The following is a 17,168-nucleotide window of genomic DNA, read 5'->3' as shown; positions in this document are numbered from 1 at the left end:
TCTACAAACAGAATAGTTACTTGTGCTTTTTTCTGGGTTCCTATTGCATGGAGTATTGTTTTCCATCCTTTGACTTTCAGTCTATGAATTTCCTTTTGAGTTAAATGTATTTCTTGTATACAGTGTATTGCTGGATCTTGTTTCTTGATCCACTCTGCCAGTTTGCTTCTTTTGATGGTGAATTGAGGCCATTTACATTAATGGTTATAACTGATATGTATTGGCTTATCTTGTCATGTTATTTTCTTGTTTTTGGTTCCTTACTTTTCCCTCTGTTTAATTGCTTGCTCTGCTTGGTGGTCCCTTACTATTGTTGTTCTTGAAGTTGTGGTCATTTTTATCTCTTTCTAGAATATCTTTTAGTACTCTTTGTAGGGTTGGTATGGCACTTATGAATTTCTTCAGTTGTTCTTTGTTGTGGAAACATTTTATTTCTCCATTAATTTTGAAGGATAGGGGCTGGGGATTTAGCTCAGCGGCAAAAGCACCTGCCTGGCAAGCGCAAGGTCGTGAGTTCGGTTCCCGGTACCAGAGAAAAACCAAAAAAAAAAAAAAATAAAAAAAAATAAAAATAAAAAAATAAAAAATTTTGAAGGATAGTTTTACAGGGTACATCAATCTGGGTTGGAAGTTCTTATTAGTATTTTTAAAAGAACTAATTTTGGTAACAATCCCCTGCCTTCCACATATATTCTATTGATTTCTGCTCTTCTAACTTTGATAAACAATATTTTGGTTATTGTTCAATTTTAAGTACATTTTAATTTCCAGTAGGATCACTTTTGATCCATGAACTATTTATAAGTTTATTTTAAACTTCCAAGTCTATGCATTAATTAAAAAAAATTAATTTGTCTTAATTGCACTGTGGTAGAACCTGGTTTGTGTGATATGAATCTTTGAAATTATTGCAGTCTGCGTTATTGCCTAATATAGGCTTTCTTTATAAATATGCCTTGAGTTCTTGAAAAGAATGTATATTTCTCAGGAGATGGGTCACAGCTCTTTATATATCCAATGGCTGAAAGTTACTGTGTTTTTAATTTCTACTATGTACTTAATGAATGTTTTTATGCTTGTACTGCCAATACTTGAGAGAGGCATGTTAAAATGTTATACCACAGTGATGGATTTGTTTGGCTCTCCTTTTTGATATCTGTTTTTGCTTTTTACACAAAGACAGATTTTATCTTTGTGTAATTTCCCTAACCCTGTCTTCTAGTTTGTAATTTATTCTTCAGCTATGCTTATGATTAACCTATTAAATTTTTAAAATTTTACTATCTTTAATTTCTAGAATGTCCTAATTACTGCTTTGTCTAATCTACATCATTTTTCTGGGTTTAGTCCTTTAGATACTTTTCTTACTCTATGGCACTTTCCCTTTATAGCTATCTGAAGTTTTTTGTTGTCAGATCCTACGTTTGCTCTGTCTAGGTGGTTTCATGTGTTTTATAATTTCGGGTCCTGCATTTTCTTCAGTAGGGCTCTTACTTTGTGAAACTGAAGAATGAAGTGGCCTCTTTCAGAAAGTATCTCTCCAGAGTCTGTTTGCATCTACTAAGCTTGTCACTAGCCTAATAGCAATTTTTGTGTTATTTTCTTGACTGGGAGTGTCCAGACCCCATGTGTAGTATAACTCTGAGCGCCACGCTGGGTGAAATTCCAGCCCGCATCTTCATTTACCTCCCTTCTCCCCTGTGACCTTCCTAGGTGGAGCCCAGGCCTCGAGCAGCTTGCACCCTCAGCAGGTGGGCTGTTTGTTTAAACTCCTGGACCAGCTCCCTGAGAGTTCAACCATCTGAGGGTCCTGGGTGTGTCCTCCAGGCCTTGGTTCCAGTTCCTTGAGTCATGTGACCCGAGGTTTCAGCCCTTCCTACAGGCTTTGATCCCTCACCCTGAGACACTGAAGTCTGCTCCCTCCCCGGTGGCCCTAGCATGGCCCTTATGCTGGCTGCTTTGGTTTTCAGCTTCTTTGTTTACCCACCTGGTGCTTTTCCTGACTCTCCTGACAGCTCAGCTCTTCTTTTCAAAGGATGACTTGTTTTATACAGAAGTATTTAGAGGTAGTTAATTTTCTAGTCTATCCTAGTGCCAGAACCAAAAGTCCCCATCAGTTTGTGGGAGAAAATTTATTAGCACTCTCTGTCTCTGTGTCTCTCTGTCTTTATCTCTGTCTTTCTCTCTCTCTCTCTCTCTCTCTCTCTCTCTCTCTCTCTTAGAAAACATTTACATGGAATTGCCTATCCACTTTTTTTGTTTTGTTTTGTTTTTTTTCCGGTACTAGGAATCGAACTCACGACCTTGCGCTTGCCAGGCAGGCACTGTGCTGCTGAGCTAAATCCCCAGCCCCTTGCCTATCCACTTTTGTTGTCAAGGTCACATGCATTTTGTCTGTTTCATAGCCCTGTGGTTACCAATGGGGAAAGCTGGTAAATGCTCATTTTAGTTCAATTCTGTTATAGGCTAAAAGGTCAGTTTTCAGTACACAGACAAACCAATAAGTAAATACATATATACATTTAAATTAATTTTCTTTACTAAATGTGCCTATGGCCTTTCCTGATGGGAAGTAAAACATCAGGACTGTTGGTAAACAGAGTATATAGGTGTCTGTCTGTTTTTCCTCTGCTCTTGCGTGCAGTCACTACTCTTCGATGCACCCTGCCCCAGCAAGCAGTTCACTCTGCTGCAGCAGACAGCAGGGAGCGTCTTCCTCCTTCGGGTCTGACACCACCTACCTGGAGGCAGTGTCCAGTCCCCTGGCCCCCCACTCTGCTGGTCCCAGGTCCCAGGGGCTTTTCCTGAGCATCTGACCAGCTGCCCCTTTAGGGCTGATTAATTAGGTCAGTGGCTCACAAAGTCAGGCAAACATATGTGCTGGTTTAGTATGCCGGATGTTACAAAGGAGGCGGGATAAGAGACGCGTGGGGCGGATGTGGGGAGAGGGAGGCACACAGGTCTGCGCCCTCTCCCGAGATCCTCCTCCGGGACCCTCAGACTTCCTGCTGTCTGGAAGCTCTCAGAACCCAGTTGTTTGGGCTTTTTTGGGTCATTGTATGGCATCCTTGAAGCATGAACAACCACCTAAAAAACGTGAACAGACAAAAAGGGTGTGGTCCTGTGCTGCCAGCCTTCCGTTCTGCCTCTATGTGGCGCCTTCCTCCTGGGGGTGGGGCAGGACCCCACTGGAATGAAGAGGTCCTTGTGACCCAGGATCGGACATGGTAGGTCAGAGGGTTTCTTTATGGTCAACTCAAGGCAGGGGAAGATTAGATTTTATGACCCGCCTTGTGGGAGAAAAATTCCAGTTTTTGCAGCCTTACTTGAAGAAAGAGTATGCACCAGGAATTGTGGTCAAAACCCAAAATGTTTACATAACATCACACAGAGCCTTGCAACAGAATCCCAAAGGCCTCTGTTTCGTGGGTCCATGTAAGGCACACCTTTGAGGTGGGGACCCAGCCAGTGTGCCCTTGATACCTTCAGCAGACTTTGTGGTTCAGGGCACGGAGGTCTCAGAGTTGAGGATGGGGAGCAGTGGAATGTGCCTCTTCCTGCAGCCCCTGATGTACAGGGAAAACAGGAAGGGCCCATCCTAATACTCATGAATTCGCTCACAACACTCATATTGCCATAGGCCAAGAATCGCATCAAAGATTGAAGGCTGGATTAACTTTGAGTTAAAAACTCGACCTACAGAAAAGATCAAGTAAGGACCATTGAAGAAAAGGCAACTTGACTGCATTTTAAAGAAGAAAACAAAATAAAAATTTCATTTTAAAATAAAATGAAACAAATGTTTACTATAATGGGCAGAATTAAAAATCTCTTTTTAAAAAGGACAGAGTTTGGTTCTTTTTAGTGATGTGGGTAAGGAAGAGAGATTGAGCAGCTAAGAAAGGAATCAGGGAAGGGGCAAGCATAACATCTCACTGTCAGATCTAAATAAAGCTAATGCTGTGGTTAAAAAGATAATTATATAGATAATTTAAAAAATAATGGGACCCCAGGCATGGTGGCACATGGCTGTAATCCCAGTTCTCAGGGGGCTGAGGCAGGAGGATCACTGCAAGTTCGAGACCTGCCTGGGCTACAAAGTGAGCTCAAAGCCAGTCTGAAGTACATAGTGAGGCGCCGTCTTAAAAAGACCAAAAAAAAAAAAAAAAAAAGAAATAGCCAGAATGTCTTCTAGAAGAAGCTGTGAAATTTCTACCAGAAACCTGTAAGTACAGCTAAGCCTCAAAAGCTCTATACTTAAAATACCAGTTTTCCATTTACTACAATCTTCCTATACTAGCATAGAGTGTATCATTTTAAGATAAAAAAAAACTACCTTTAGAATAATATTTTAAAACTATGTCGCATTTTTGCAACTGTAAGCACAAATGGCTTCACTTTTTCTTTCTACTGTGGACAGATGGACCCAAGATACATATAACTATTGACTTGAAGATGTTATTCCCATTGAAAATAGGCTACAACTGTTTTATGATTGAGAATTATGGTCATAAGTGAAGTAGTTTTACGGTACCAGTACCAAAAAAACAAAACCTGAGTTTTCTTATCCTAACAAAATACTGTATATGAAATACAAACAGCTGTTTTATGTAAACCAATAATGAGATATGTTTATTAAGGCTCTGAGTTTTGGCTAAAAAGAGCTAGTTAAATTTCAGCGAGAAGAGTTGTTTAAATTTCTATGGTTCCCCCACCCACCCACACCACAAGCAGCTCACCCTTTGCTCTCTGTAGCTTTGTAAATGGCCTCACCGTGAGCAGAAGTCACCGATGGAAATGCCTTAACGCGTCCAGTCTAGAGACAGGAAAACAAGTCAATAAGAACAAGTTGTGTAGTCCTCACTGTCGCAATTGGCAACCACAACTCAAAGCTGTTTCTCCCTAGTCATAGTGATAACTCCTGTGAGTTACCAAAACCCTTCTACTTTCATTTTTCTTCTTAAAAGTTCCTGCCTTATGTCAGGAATCTTTCCCTGGTTTTGTTTCATGCTATTCCTAACACTGCGTTTAGAAACAAAACAAAACAGCCCTGGCTTTAAAGACGAATCTTAATTCTTTCTCCCTAGAATTATTAGAAAGGCAATAAAACTATATGACAATTTTGCAGGCTTCAGTGAACTATTTTTAATTGTATTATTGTTTCATGCAAGCATCTAAATTCTAAATCAGTGATTTCATAAAAGAAACTCGCATATCCTTGGAATGAGGGTGGTATCCCAGAGAATCACCAAAATGAGGACAGTGCCTCAGGATAGTCACATAAGCAGGTGGCTTCAGCACCTGTGCGCGCTAACCCCTGCGTCCCTTGGGTCACCAAGAAAGGACTGCTCTGAAGGCCAACAGCAGCAATCCCGAGGGGGAACACCTAAGAACCAGCTTCAACCCGGGAAACCAGTTCTTGAGTACACTCTGTGCTGATCTTCACTGTGGAAAGGTCTCTCCTGATTTGGTATAATTTGATCTGGATAACTGTAGAGATATTTTTAGCATTTATAATAGCTTCCATGTTTTTAAAATTTGATTTTTAAGGAAAGAAAACGAGCCCTCAGTTAGGGCGCGGTGCCACTGGTTATTGTGACGCTGAAAACCAGTGCACCCTCTCCCTCTCTCTTCTCTAAACACATTGTGCTCTTTCTTCTGACCAGCACAGCCCCTTCTGCCTCCTCCCCGCCCTGCTCCTGCCTTACGTCCACCTCTGGAGAAGCACAGTCATAGCGGTCTGTCAATCTGGTGGGATCTTAGACTGTGCTCTGAGGAGAAAGGGTGAAAAGGAGCCTCCAGTGCTAACTAGACAGATTGTGACAGAGATTAGGCTAATGGAGGCTGTGATGCAGATTGCTTTCATCCTCCCTGAGAGTGAGTTTCCTTTCTGCCAAGGTTCAGCAGGACTGTAGCTCTGCTGTCCTTCCCCGCCATCTCTTCCTCCCCCTTGAAAACTGGCCACTAAAACTTCTTCGCGTTTTGATACCTTAAGTACTGAAGTCTTGCGATTTGGGTTTTCTTTCTGGAGAGCACACTGAAGATAACTTCCAGATATTTTGCACTAGCAAATGTAGATTTTCTAGTGACAGGATGCCTATTTAAAATAGATTGATGGTGGGGGCTCAACACAGTTTTCTTTTTACAGTTTTCATTTATTTTGTACACTTTTGGAAAATATATGTTGCATGGCAAGATAAACTTGCATAGTGTTTACTTAACCTGGGAATCAGTAAGCTGACATGCTATGGCTGCGCTGCTTTTCCAAAGCAGAGTCCTTATGAATGATACTACCTGGGTACTTTCAGTAAAACACAGACTTTTATTCATGACTTACTTTTTAAAAGTTAGAATTAATAGTTATACTTGTAATGGCATCAGTTTCTCCCTTCTGGAAGGAAGGGGAAAAGGGATGTGTTGAAGTTTAACCTCACCTGCTGCTTCTGCCTGAGCCTGAGAAGGGGAGCTGGAGGAAGCTCCTTTTCATACACTGTTAATACTGGGGAAATTTTGTTGTGCTTTACTTTCCCGCACTTTGATTTGCCTGTCAGAACCTGGGCCTGTGGTGGAGGCGGTCGCATGTGTTGCATCTTCTGCCCGCAAACAAAGCGTAAGCAGGCAGGGAGGCATCAGCACTTTGGGAGACCCTGCCGAAGCTGAAGGAGGCGAAGGCAGCAGATTGCTGCCTGCAGCAGTGACTGGCAACACTTCACACGCGGCGGCTTTCTCAGGCAAGGGCCCCTGCAAGGCAGCGCCGAGCTGAGAAGACAGGCAGGTGGATTCTCAGAGCCAGAGCTGTGCTGGACTCCAGTCTTTGTGTCTGTTGTTCTCCCTGGCCTTCCTCTCAGGCCTTTGGGGCAGAGCACCCTCTCCGCACTGAGTGATATGCTGCCAGCCAGGGATGCAGTTCTGACTTGCGTGGCAGACCGCCGTTCTCAAGCAGGGTGCCGGAGTGGAAAGTAAGGAGTGACCTCCAGGTGTGGCGTGGACAGGGGCGTGACAGCCCTGGCCTGACACATCCCACACAAGTGGGTTACCCTTAAAAACAGCAGTAGGAACAAGCAAACTGCAAGCCAAAGTGCTACTGAAAACTCTTACATAATTCTAGCAGGTTTGGGTTTCCTCCGGTTCAAATTTTCTTGCCTCTTTGATAATCAGACGATCTGAAGAAAGGCATAGGATTTCAGGAGAGAATCTGCATGACAACTTCACAATGCGGCCATTCACCACGGCTCTTTTATTAGCTCACACGCGATCTGCACTGTTCTCAGACTCTGGCAGGGCTACAAGGCTCCATTTAAACTTAACCCAACTTGCAGACTTAACTGATCCAGGAATGACTCAATACGTCCAGCCAGCTACTGTAGCTCTTTTTCCCTGCTTGATAAGGGAATTTAACACAATGGGCTTTACAGTTCTTAAATGACTCCACTTCTTTCTTGTCTTTGAGATGTGGTGCTTATGTGACCTTTTGTTCTTAATACAATTTCATGTGGCTTGATTATGTTTTTTGACAGTCTACACAAACATGATATTGACTAGCTCCCCTTTGAATAAATCTTTAAAAAAATCTTACAGATGCTATAGAAGTAAATTCATACATCCTACATCCACATGGCTGGTTTCAATGTTAGACACTGCAGTATTATGAGCTATTAGATAGAGTTAAATCAAACTTGGAAAGATTTTCTTTACTTTTGAGGATTGATTCTTATACAATTTGTAGTAGTACTTCAGCACTGAATTTTTATTGTTGCAAATTTCTGGTTCTTTTCACTGCCTTGTATGGTATTTAAATTTAACATTTCAGGGAAATTGGCCAGGTGGTGAGAGGCCACGAAGTGACCATGAAGCCAGTAGGCCTCTGTTCACCTCAGGGCATTCTGGTGGCGGAGGGCACCTTGACAGGACAGTGGAGAGAAGACCCCGTTGGGTACATTTGGTGGCGCCAAATGTAGAGAGCACCCATGTTTTTCCAAGGGTAATGAGAACTCACACCGGATCCACAGCTCAGATTCTGTTTCCCAAGCTTTGGGAACTACCAGGATGCCTGTTAAAAATGCCAGTGCTGGTTTCCACTGTCACCCCACCGCTGACCCAGTAGGTTTGGGATAGGGGTCTGAGACACCGCATTTTTAGCCAAGCACCCAGCTGACTGATCAGTGGATATTGGATCAGAGCGAGACTCATGACACTGAAGTTGGCAGTGAATGGCGGGAGTCCAGGCGGCCTCCCCTCCAGCTCCTGTTGCCCCCAGGTGAGCTGGGGGCCCACTCTGGTGTGACCCCAGAGGAACAGGTGGCAGGAGCAGCAGGACGACCCTAGTGCTTCCAGGGTCTCAGAGCCACATCAGTGTCCACCCACCTGCTTGCGTCCACATCTGGACAGGGTCCACCTGCCCGGGCGTTCTCAGGACCGCGCCTCCCCGTGGGCCCGCACTTGCTGTGTGAGGCTGTCGTCTCCCTCCCTCCCAGCTCTGTAATTAGAATTTCAGAGCAGTCGTTATCTGCAGTAATTAATCCAAATTTATTTCTCTATCCCCACCCCACCCCTATTAAAGTAATTTTCAATGATTAGAAACAAAGGTCTTTTTCAAAAGGAGCCCCAGTTAGAGATGGATTCTCAGGGAAGCTTTTGGAGATTTTGTATCTTTATTTCACAGAGATGAGCTTTCTTTCTAAAAGACCAGGGGACCTGATGGTCAGAACAGACAGGAGAAGGCAGGAGAAGTGTGGCTGCACAGTTGAGGTTTGTAGCAGTCTGCTGCTGCTGCTGTGTGTGTTCTGGGTGGGATCCGCCAGCATATAGCTGGCACTGTTTTATGGCGAGAATTTTCAGTAGGCAGACTTCATGTCTTTATTTACTTAGGTATTTACTGATTTGTGATGCCAGAGGCAGAGCCCGGGACCTTGTACATGCTAGGCAGATGCTCTACCGCTGAGTCACCCCAGCCTCCCAGCAAGCTTTTGATGATGAGAATTTTCAGTCTTATACAAAAGTAGAAAGCTCTGATACTGATCACTCCCTTTCCACGGGGCTCAAGATTTCCCATGTGTTTAGTGACCTTTTCCGTTCTTTAATTTCACTGTTCCTAGGGGAGAAAAAGTAATCTTTTCTTATGCACACTTTGGAATTCAGGGCTGAGGCCCCTATAACAAAATTGAGATGACTAAGAGAAAAGTGTGCAGTTTGTTTAGAACTTTTACACAACATGGAGCTTTCAGAAATGAAAGCCCAGAGAAATAGGGAAGTCTGTCCTTTACGCTCAGGTGCCATGAAGAGTGGACAGCTACCCAGGGTTGCACAAGGACATCTGACCTAGTGGTCATGAGCCGGGGGCTTAGCAAGGGGTGTGTCTGGATTCTTCCCTGTGACCCCACGTCTTCAGAGACAAGGATGCTCTTTTCTTCTGTGTGCAGGGAGGATGCCTCTCACCATAAGGTCCCATGACCTCCTTTGGGAGCAAGCGGAGAACTTTTGTGACAGCTGGCTTCAGAGAAGGGTGTAAAAAGGTCAAGGAGACCTTCCTGCTTCAGCTGTTTTCTCAAGTGCCAAAGTGCCTTATGTTGGGGTAGTGTGTCCTGAACCGTGCTTTTCAAGCCAGATCCTTTTAGAAACCTGGCAATCATGCATCGCCCTGCTTGGGGTCTTGTTGTGTTCAGAGATCGTGGGTTATCCTTTAAATATATTTTTTTCAGGAATGTGTTCCAGAAAACCTAGAACTGAAGAAAAAGATCTTTGCTCAGCTCGATCGCATTGTGGATGACAGAGTCATCTTAAGCAGTTCGAGCTCGTGCCTCTTGCCTTCCAAACTCTTTGCCGGTTTGACACACGTGAAACAGTGCATCGTGGCTCATCCAGTGAGTATTTCAAACCCGAGGGGATGGCGTGGTGGAGAGTGCTTGTAATTGCAGCTATTTCGGAGGCTGAGGTGCGAGGATCATCTGAGCCCAGGAATCTGAGGCCAGTGTGGGCAACATAGCAGAAACTGTTTCAAAGACCATTTTTATAAACTTGAGGCATTTGTTGTATCTCTCTGGTTTGCGGGGAGGTGATAACAAATCCCTTTGTATTCTGAATTGCTTTATCAAGATAATATCAGCATTTTTAGAAGGACTATAATCTAAAATTCTTTGGTTTTTTTCTGTATACCTAACACATCCTCAAGTAACTCATCATGCCTCAGGCTGACTCTAAACAAGTAATTCCCCCATCAAGGTAAGAGTGCCACTTTAAAAGCGTACGTGCACACCAAGAAGGCTTTTGTAGGTATGTCACTTGTCCTGTGCTACTGTGCTACTGAACCCAGTTCAGGGTAGGATCAGTTTTGTTAACCATCAGACTCTGGGTCCCACCCCTGAGATTCTGACTCAGGAGATCTGGCTTTCAGCCGCTGTTGGCTTTTCTTGTCCCCTGGAATTAACGGGGGAGACTCCCTCCCCAGGAGAGGGTCACAGGGCAAAGGTGGGGGAGAAGCCGCATGGAGGAGGGGGCTAGCCTGGCTGGGCTCTGGGTGTTTACAGCAAGCAAAACCCAAGCCAAACATGTGCACAGGGCCGCAGTATGGTGAGGAGTCCTCGTCCCTGGGGAGAGGGGCCCGTGGAAGCAGCAGAGGAAGTCTGGAGGGCTCGGGAATTCGGTCGAGCATCCCTTCTCGGAACCGCTCAGGACCAGGGCTGTTTCAGAGGTGGATGGATTTCAGAATATTTGTATGCACTTCACCAGTTGACTATCTCTAATTCAAAAAATTCAAAATTCAAACTGATGTAAAACCCAAAAGGTTTTTTTTTAACATTATGTCAGTGCCTAAAAGCTTATGGTTTCTGTAGCATTTTGGCTTTTCAGCCTAGAGCTGCTTAATTCATAGCTGAATTACGGAGAATTCTGAGTGACTGAGGGACTGGGGCCAGCTTAGGTGTGGAGCAGTGTCACTGTGGTGGAGATACTGCCTTGGGAGGCAGCCGGAGGGGAACGCTGACGGCCCCAGATGTGCAGCAGTGTCTAAGCACGGGGGACAGTTTCTGATCAACGTTTTTGCTTCTAAGTGAGTTTTAAAAAACTATTCAGAAATCACCACATTGTCTAGCGACTACCTCTCGGGCTCTTTGACAAGACTACCCCCACATCTCCTCCTCTTTAAAGTACCTCACCGCAGGGCAACTCCAGAGCCACTCTCCACTCTGTCCTGCCCAGCGGGGCAGTCCGTTACTCAAAGGATGGCCTTTCTCTCTCTCACTGCTCTCGGCCCATCCCAGTGCTGTTTAGTAAGCCTAAACCTTATTTTAAAAATTAATTTCTTCTCGTTTTTATAGAGTATTTAAAACCAAAAGCAGTGTTAACTACAGCAAACCTGATAGCCTGTTATTTGTCTCTCCTTTCTCCTGTACTCCTGAATTTTTTTTTCCTGTGTTTGAACGGATCATTCCACCAACCTCTGGGGCCTCGGGAAAGCCACCTTGAATAAGGCAGACAGGCAGCCCTAATCATCAAGAACATTGCCAACCTTGGAGGCTCCCGGAAATTCCCTCAGCCTCTCGGGCCAGCAGGAGAGCTGAGCACTCAGCTCTCAGCTCCAGCTCCTCAGCCCTCTGCGATCTTTGCCTGCTCGGGAAGTAAGATAAAGGAAGAGGAAGTTTGCTCATGCCCCCCAAGGGCCCTGGCAGAGCAGATATTAAGTAATTGCAAAAGATTGCCATCTCCACCCCTGCCCAGGGAAGCCTCTGGCCAGCATGTTGTGACATCCACGTGTTTTCTCAGGCACCTTTCGCAGGGGCAGGAGCAGGATTTCTGACGTCTCCGCCCCTGGAGGTGAGCAGAAGCAGCACCTGGTGGGTGTGTGCTGTGTGCTCTAGAGTAGCTCACATGGGGCCTTAGCGTGGCTTCCTAGGCTGAAGCCAGCAGGAGCGGCTGTGGGCACTGCCAGAGGAGGGGCCGGGAAGAGGGTATTCGGGGCCCATTTTCTCTGTTCCGGACATTCTCCCTCATACGTGTCTTTTGTGGTAACTTCCTTGTCTTCCTTGTGTCTGGAATTCCCACGCGGAGGAGCTTACAGCTGACAGTGTGGCCATGAGGGTGCTGGTCACAGTCGTCTGGAAGTTGCCTTTAGTTGCAGTCCGTGTTTAGAACCGATAGCAGCCATTGGTCAGAGCAGTGGAGGGTTCCTTGATAACCACACATTCCCAAGCCTTCCCTTCTCTTCCCCGCTGGTCTCCGTTTGCGGAACACGGTGGTCCAGGGGCGCTGACAGCGTCTCCTTTATTGTGAGGCCAAGTCCGCCTGCGAGGACGCGGCCCGGCAGAGGCGCACGTCCCTGGGGGCTGCTGTGCACCGGCACGGCCGGGAACCAGACCAGATCTGCTTCCCCCGTACGGCACCTGGGGGGTCCCTGCCTCCGGCCCCTCCCTTGGGCCTTGTCTGTCTTGTCCTCCTGCCTGACGTGGAGGACATGCAGCCTGCTGTTGGTGGTGACTTACATATTTGGCTGGTGGGCTTCCTGTTCCTGGGGTGATTGTGTGTCTGTCCCTTGTGCATCTGCGTGCTGCTGCCTGGCCTAAGCCTGTGTGCTGCTGTTAGGAGGACTCCTTTCAGCGGTCTCTGTGGGACAGGAGCACTGGCTACAGAAAGTCTCAAAACAGGGCGCTGAGTACTCGCCGCCCAGCGTCTGTAGCCTGCGCGTTGCCCCGGGAAGTGGAAGAGGCCCTGCCCCACCCCCACGCGCGTGGATGAATGGTCAATGGCCCAGCCGTCTCCTGGGAGGGCCAGCCGCTTCCCTGTGGGGCTGGCTGGTTCCATCCACAGAGAGGGGGTGAAGGAAGCCTCTGTTGGCGTGCTGTGTTATCTGCAATCACATGCGTGGGCTCTGTTTCAGATCCCCGACAGGACAAAGAATGCTGCCCTTGTGCCGGCCCCGCCTGGGTGCCCACACAGCCTGGCGGCTGCAGCCCTCTCTACCTCCAGCCGCATGCGGCTACTCAGGCTGAGCCGCAGGCCAGCTCCCGGGACGGTTCAGAAAGTGCCTCCTTTCCTGGGTGTGCGTCTTTCCCCATTTTTGGAGGGCGTGTCTCTTCGCAGAGGGCCAGTAGAAAGGAGGGAGGGTGCCCCAGGCAGCCTGTCTGTCCTTTAGCCTGTCAAGCAGGGAGCGGCCCTTCAACTTTGTCCTCTCTCTGTTGTGTGACACTGAAGGCCACCATCACCATTGTCACACTGCTTCTCTGAGGACTGCCTCATCAGGCAGAGGCCATCATGCTTTGGTCAGAGTGACACCGCCCAGCTGGAGACTCCTCGGAGCCCCTTCTCAGCAGCCCCCAGGTCGTGTGCAGGGGCAGAAGAGTGGGGGTCGAGGCCCATTTCATGGGTGCAAAGGACCAAACCCCTAAGGGCCCCAAGTGTCCTAGTTTGCTGTGTCCCTTATAGTGGGAGGTGGGCGATTACTGCAGGATTTTGAGTTGGAAGGAATGTGATCAGAGACCTGGTTTTAATTCCTTTTCATTTTTAATTGTGGTAAAATATGCATGCCATAAAGCTTACGACTTTAAGTGTGTGGTTTGGTGGCACTAAATGCTGTCACACTGCTGTGCAGCCACCTCCACGTCCATCTCCAGAACACGTCATCTTCCTGAACTGAAGCTTCACTCCTGTTAAACATCAGGCTCCCTCACCCCAGCCATTGCTGCCCTTCCTGCCCCCGTGGGGACCGGGTTGCCGTGGTCCGCTGGGCTCAGTGGTGAGCTGGACGGGCTCTGCTAAGCAGTGTTTTCTTTGGATGTTTAATAATTCTCAGTAGGGAATCGCCGAAGAGTTTCTCAACGTGAACCAAGAAAACCAGAGCTGAAGGTTAAGTCCTGGGCTGGGCCAACATGTCCCTTGGGCTCCCCCTCAACAGACAGTCACCCCCTCATGGCTCAGGCCGTGCCAGTAGGAGGCTGCTAGGCCTGCTGACTGCCAGAGAAAAAGGAGACGTGAGGCTGGGAGGCAGACGTCCGAGGTGCAGCATGGAGGCAGGAAGGAGGTACCAAGTTTTGAGAGAAGCTGTTCGTCTTCACACTGGCGCGGGAGCACGTCAGGTGCTCGAGAGAGGGAGCGTGGGAGGAGCTGTGGAGATGAGACGACTCCTTGCAGAGACCTCTCCTGGGGCAGCCGGGGCCTGGGGCTTAGCCCAGGCATAGAAGATGGGAGCAGAACCGTGTTACGATTTTCTCTTAATAAACCACAGTGCCGCCCTCCAGTTCCCTTCTCTGTGTCCCTTGCGGAGGCATTTCTCTCTCCAGGGTCTTGTCGTTGGATGCTGTATTTAAGGGTTTTTAAAGGTGCACCTGCCTCACTGACCGCTTGGGACAGAGCAGCACCCCGCACTGAGAGCCGCCTCCCTGACCTCTCTTCTCTGCCGCCCTCCGTCAGGTGAACCCGCCGTATTACGTCCCACTGGTGGAGCTGATCCCTCACCCTGAGACGGCCCCGGCCACCATAGACAGAACCCATGCCCTGATGAAGACGATTGGGCAGTCCCCCGTGCGGCTCCTGAGGGAGATCGACGGCTTCGTCCTGAACCGCCTGCAGTACGCTGTCATCAGCGAGGCCTGGAGGCTGGTGGAGGTTGGTGCCCACCCCACACACACTCAGCAGAACAGCAGGAGTCACGTGGGCACTGTGGGCACCTGGCACGTTGCTCCCTGCTCTGTTTCAGAGAGAGCAAGCTTGGAGACAGAATGTAGCCTCGAAGTTCACTGTCTCTCTGAGAGACTGCTTTCCTAGCGTTGCCCTTTGGTGTCAGAGCGTGACAACAGACCTCTCTCCTGCCCTCTCACAACACTTCACAGAGTTACCTGTGTGTGACATGTAGTGCTTTCCCACAGACTCAGCTCTCTCCGTCCCCAGTGCAACAGTTTTCAGGAGGAAAAAATTAAATTTTGTACAAACTTTTATTCCCTGAAAGAACCCAACTTATTTCAAGAACTTGGGAAATAAAACATTAATAAACACTGAACTCACTAGTAATAAACTTCACTTACATACAAGTAGGAGCTGTATTCTTATATACATATTATATATAGTTGGCTGTACATTCCATAGGTTCCACATTCAAAGATTCAACTAACCTTAGATCAAAAATATTTGAGAAGCTGGGGGTATAGCTCAGTGGTAGAGCCTAGTACACATGTGGCCCTAAGTTCAATGCCCACCACTCAAAACAAAATGAAAAACTAAAGAAAAGGTGTCTGTTCTGAACATGTACTGATCTTTTATTTGTAATTACTCCCAAAATAGTACAATATAACTGCTATTTATGTGGCAGTTACATTGTAGTGTTTATTGATGTCATCTGGAGATGATTTTCATGACTTTATGTTTTTTTGTATTTTTTTGGTACCGGGGATTGAACTCAGGACCTTGCACTTGCCAGGCAGGTGCTTACGCCACTGAGCTATATCCCTGGCATCTAGAGATGATTTTAAGTATACAGGAGGGTGTGTATAGGTCCTATGTAAATACTGTACCATTTGATGTAAGCACCTTGAGCATCCATTGGTTTGGGTATCTTGGAGGGTCCTGGAACATATCCCCATGGATACCAAGAGATGACCATGTGTATTTAGACTCGTCTTTTAATTAAAGAACTTTACATGCGAGGACATGTCTAGCTGTGTATGTTCCATTCCCAAGAACATTTGCCCAAGGGTCGCTGGTTCCTGGCAAGAGAAGGTCAGAGCAGCCCCAGATGTCACAGGGTCGGGGTCAGACCGTCAACTCTTACCCACCACCCCCTGCCACACTGCAGAGACACGGTGGAGTGCCTGAGGGTCTTTGTAGTGCGCAGGCAGGGGCGGGGTGCTTGGCTAAACCTGACAGGGCCCCACAGTTCCTTGTGGTGACTTGCAGGGCGCTCAGCAGCCTCACTGGAGACAGGCAGCAGGAAGCCAGCCGTGCCTGTCTTGTGTGTACTGTACTGCAGCTGCCCAACAGTTCCTCCAGACCCCAACAGATGTGCCTGATGTACGTGACACTCACTCCTTCCTGCTGTTGGATTCATCATCCAGCCTGCCCGCCCTGTGTGGCTGGCTCAGAGAGGCTAATGCCGCAACTCATTGCTCAAATCCACTTGCTCTTCCACACCTGCAAGATGTGGCACTGGGATTTCCACTGTTACACTGGCAGTTTTAACTTCCTACAACGTGCAGAACATTTTCTCGTCCCAGTCAGGGTTAGGGTGTTAGCACTGAACTTTAAATAGCCCCTTTGGGAGCTACTTAGAATATTTTCACCTGTCTGGAATAAGACAACAATTTGATGGGTCACAAGAGTCATTCAGTAGTTCAGTAAAACATGGGGGGCAGTTGGAACTTTTACTTATAAGCTGATTAGTGCTCAAGTTGAGACGTGCTTTCTCCACTTTAGAAGATGTGGGCCAACACCAGGAAGAATTTGGAGGCTGGTGTAAGAGACCTGGGTGGGAGGCGCACGCACACGCACACTGACAGCTCAGCGGAGCCGGCTGCAGTTGGGACTCACAACTCCTGAGCCAGTCAGACTTGAATTTGCTTTTTGGGGCATTTTGACAGTTGAATTTGAGCTGAGATTTGGGGTGTTCCAAGTTTACCTCAGAACTGTTAAGAGCTCCAGGCATGGTGTTGCACACCTATAAACATAGCAGCATTTTGGTGTCTTCTTGTTGTTGGAAGGGACAGGCCGGAAAGGTTAGATTTGCCGATCTGAAGTTCCTGGTGGCTTGAGTGTGTGCCCTTCTTTGGATTACCCTGTTTCCCAGGTGCACGGCAGACTGAGGGCAGGTGTGTTAATCGGCTGGCGGAATGCCTCACCGCGGGCTTTCAGGATGACGGTCCCCATAAGGAGCTGATCGCTAAAATCCAGCAGGGTAAACTGATGCCAATTCGAGAAGAGGCCAAGAGAAATGGGAAGATGAAGAGTGTGAGATGGGAACGCGCAGATTTCCTTATAGGAAGTCTAGAGGACAGTGTACAAAAACAAGAGGGACCTGCAGACAGTGAGGGCTAAGACTGGTCTAGGAGGCGAGGTGTTTCCGTGCAGGTCGGGTGGGAGCTGGGGCGGGAACAGAGCTCCTGGTGACATCAAGCTCAGGTTGCAGCGCGCAGAGCAGGATAGGGAAGGGGCTGGGACATCCGCTTTTGCGCCTCCTTTTACCATCTCTGCTC

At 47.4% G+C, this 17,168-nt stretch overlaps 1 protein-coding gene across 1 annotated transcript in view; it reads left to right on the top strand.

Moving 5' to 3' along the window:
* Cryl1 (crystallin, lambda 1) overlaps window positions 1-17,168 on the top strand; it is a gene marked incomplete at its 5' end in the record, with an annotated part of 133,014 nt that overhangs the window by 94,635 nt on the left and 21,211 nt on the right. The window contains 2 exon segments of the mRNA XM_013505481.1: window positions 9,699-9,860; window positions 14,398-14,592. Of these exon segments, the coding sequence (XP_013360935.1) occupies window positions 9,699-9,860; window positions 14,398-14,592 (357 nt within the window).

The sequence above is a fragment of the Chinchilla lanigera genome, unplaced genomic scaffold, assembly GCF_000276665.1.
Source record: "Chinchilla lanigera isolate Chin_1 unplaced genomic scaffold, ChiLan1.0 scaffold00096, whole genome shotgun sequence".
NCBI lineage: Eukaryota > Metazoa > Chordata > Mammalia > Rodentia > Chinchillidae > Chinchilla > Chinchilla lanigera.
Note: the sequence above shows the minus strand (reverse complement) of the source record. Positions and strands in the feature narration are given on the sequence as shown.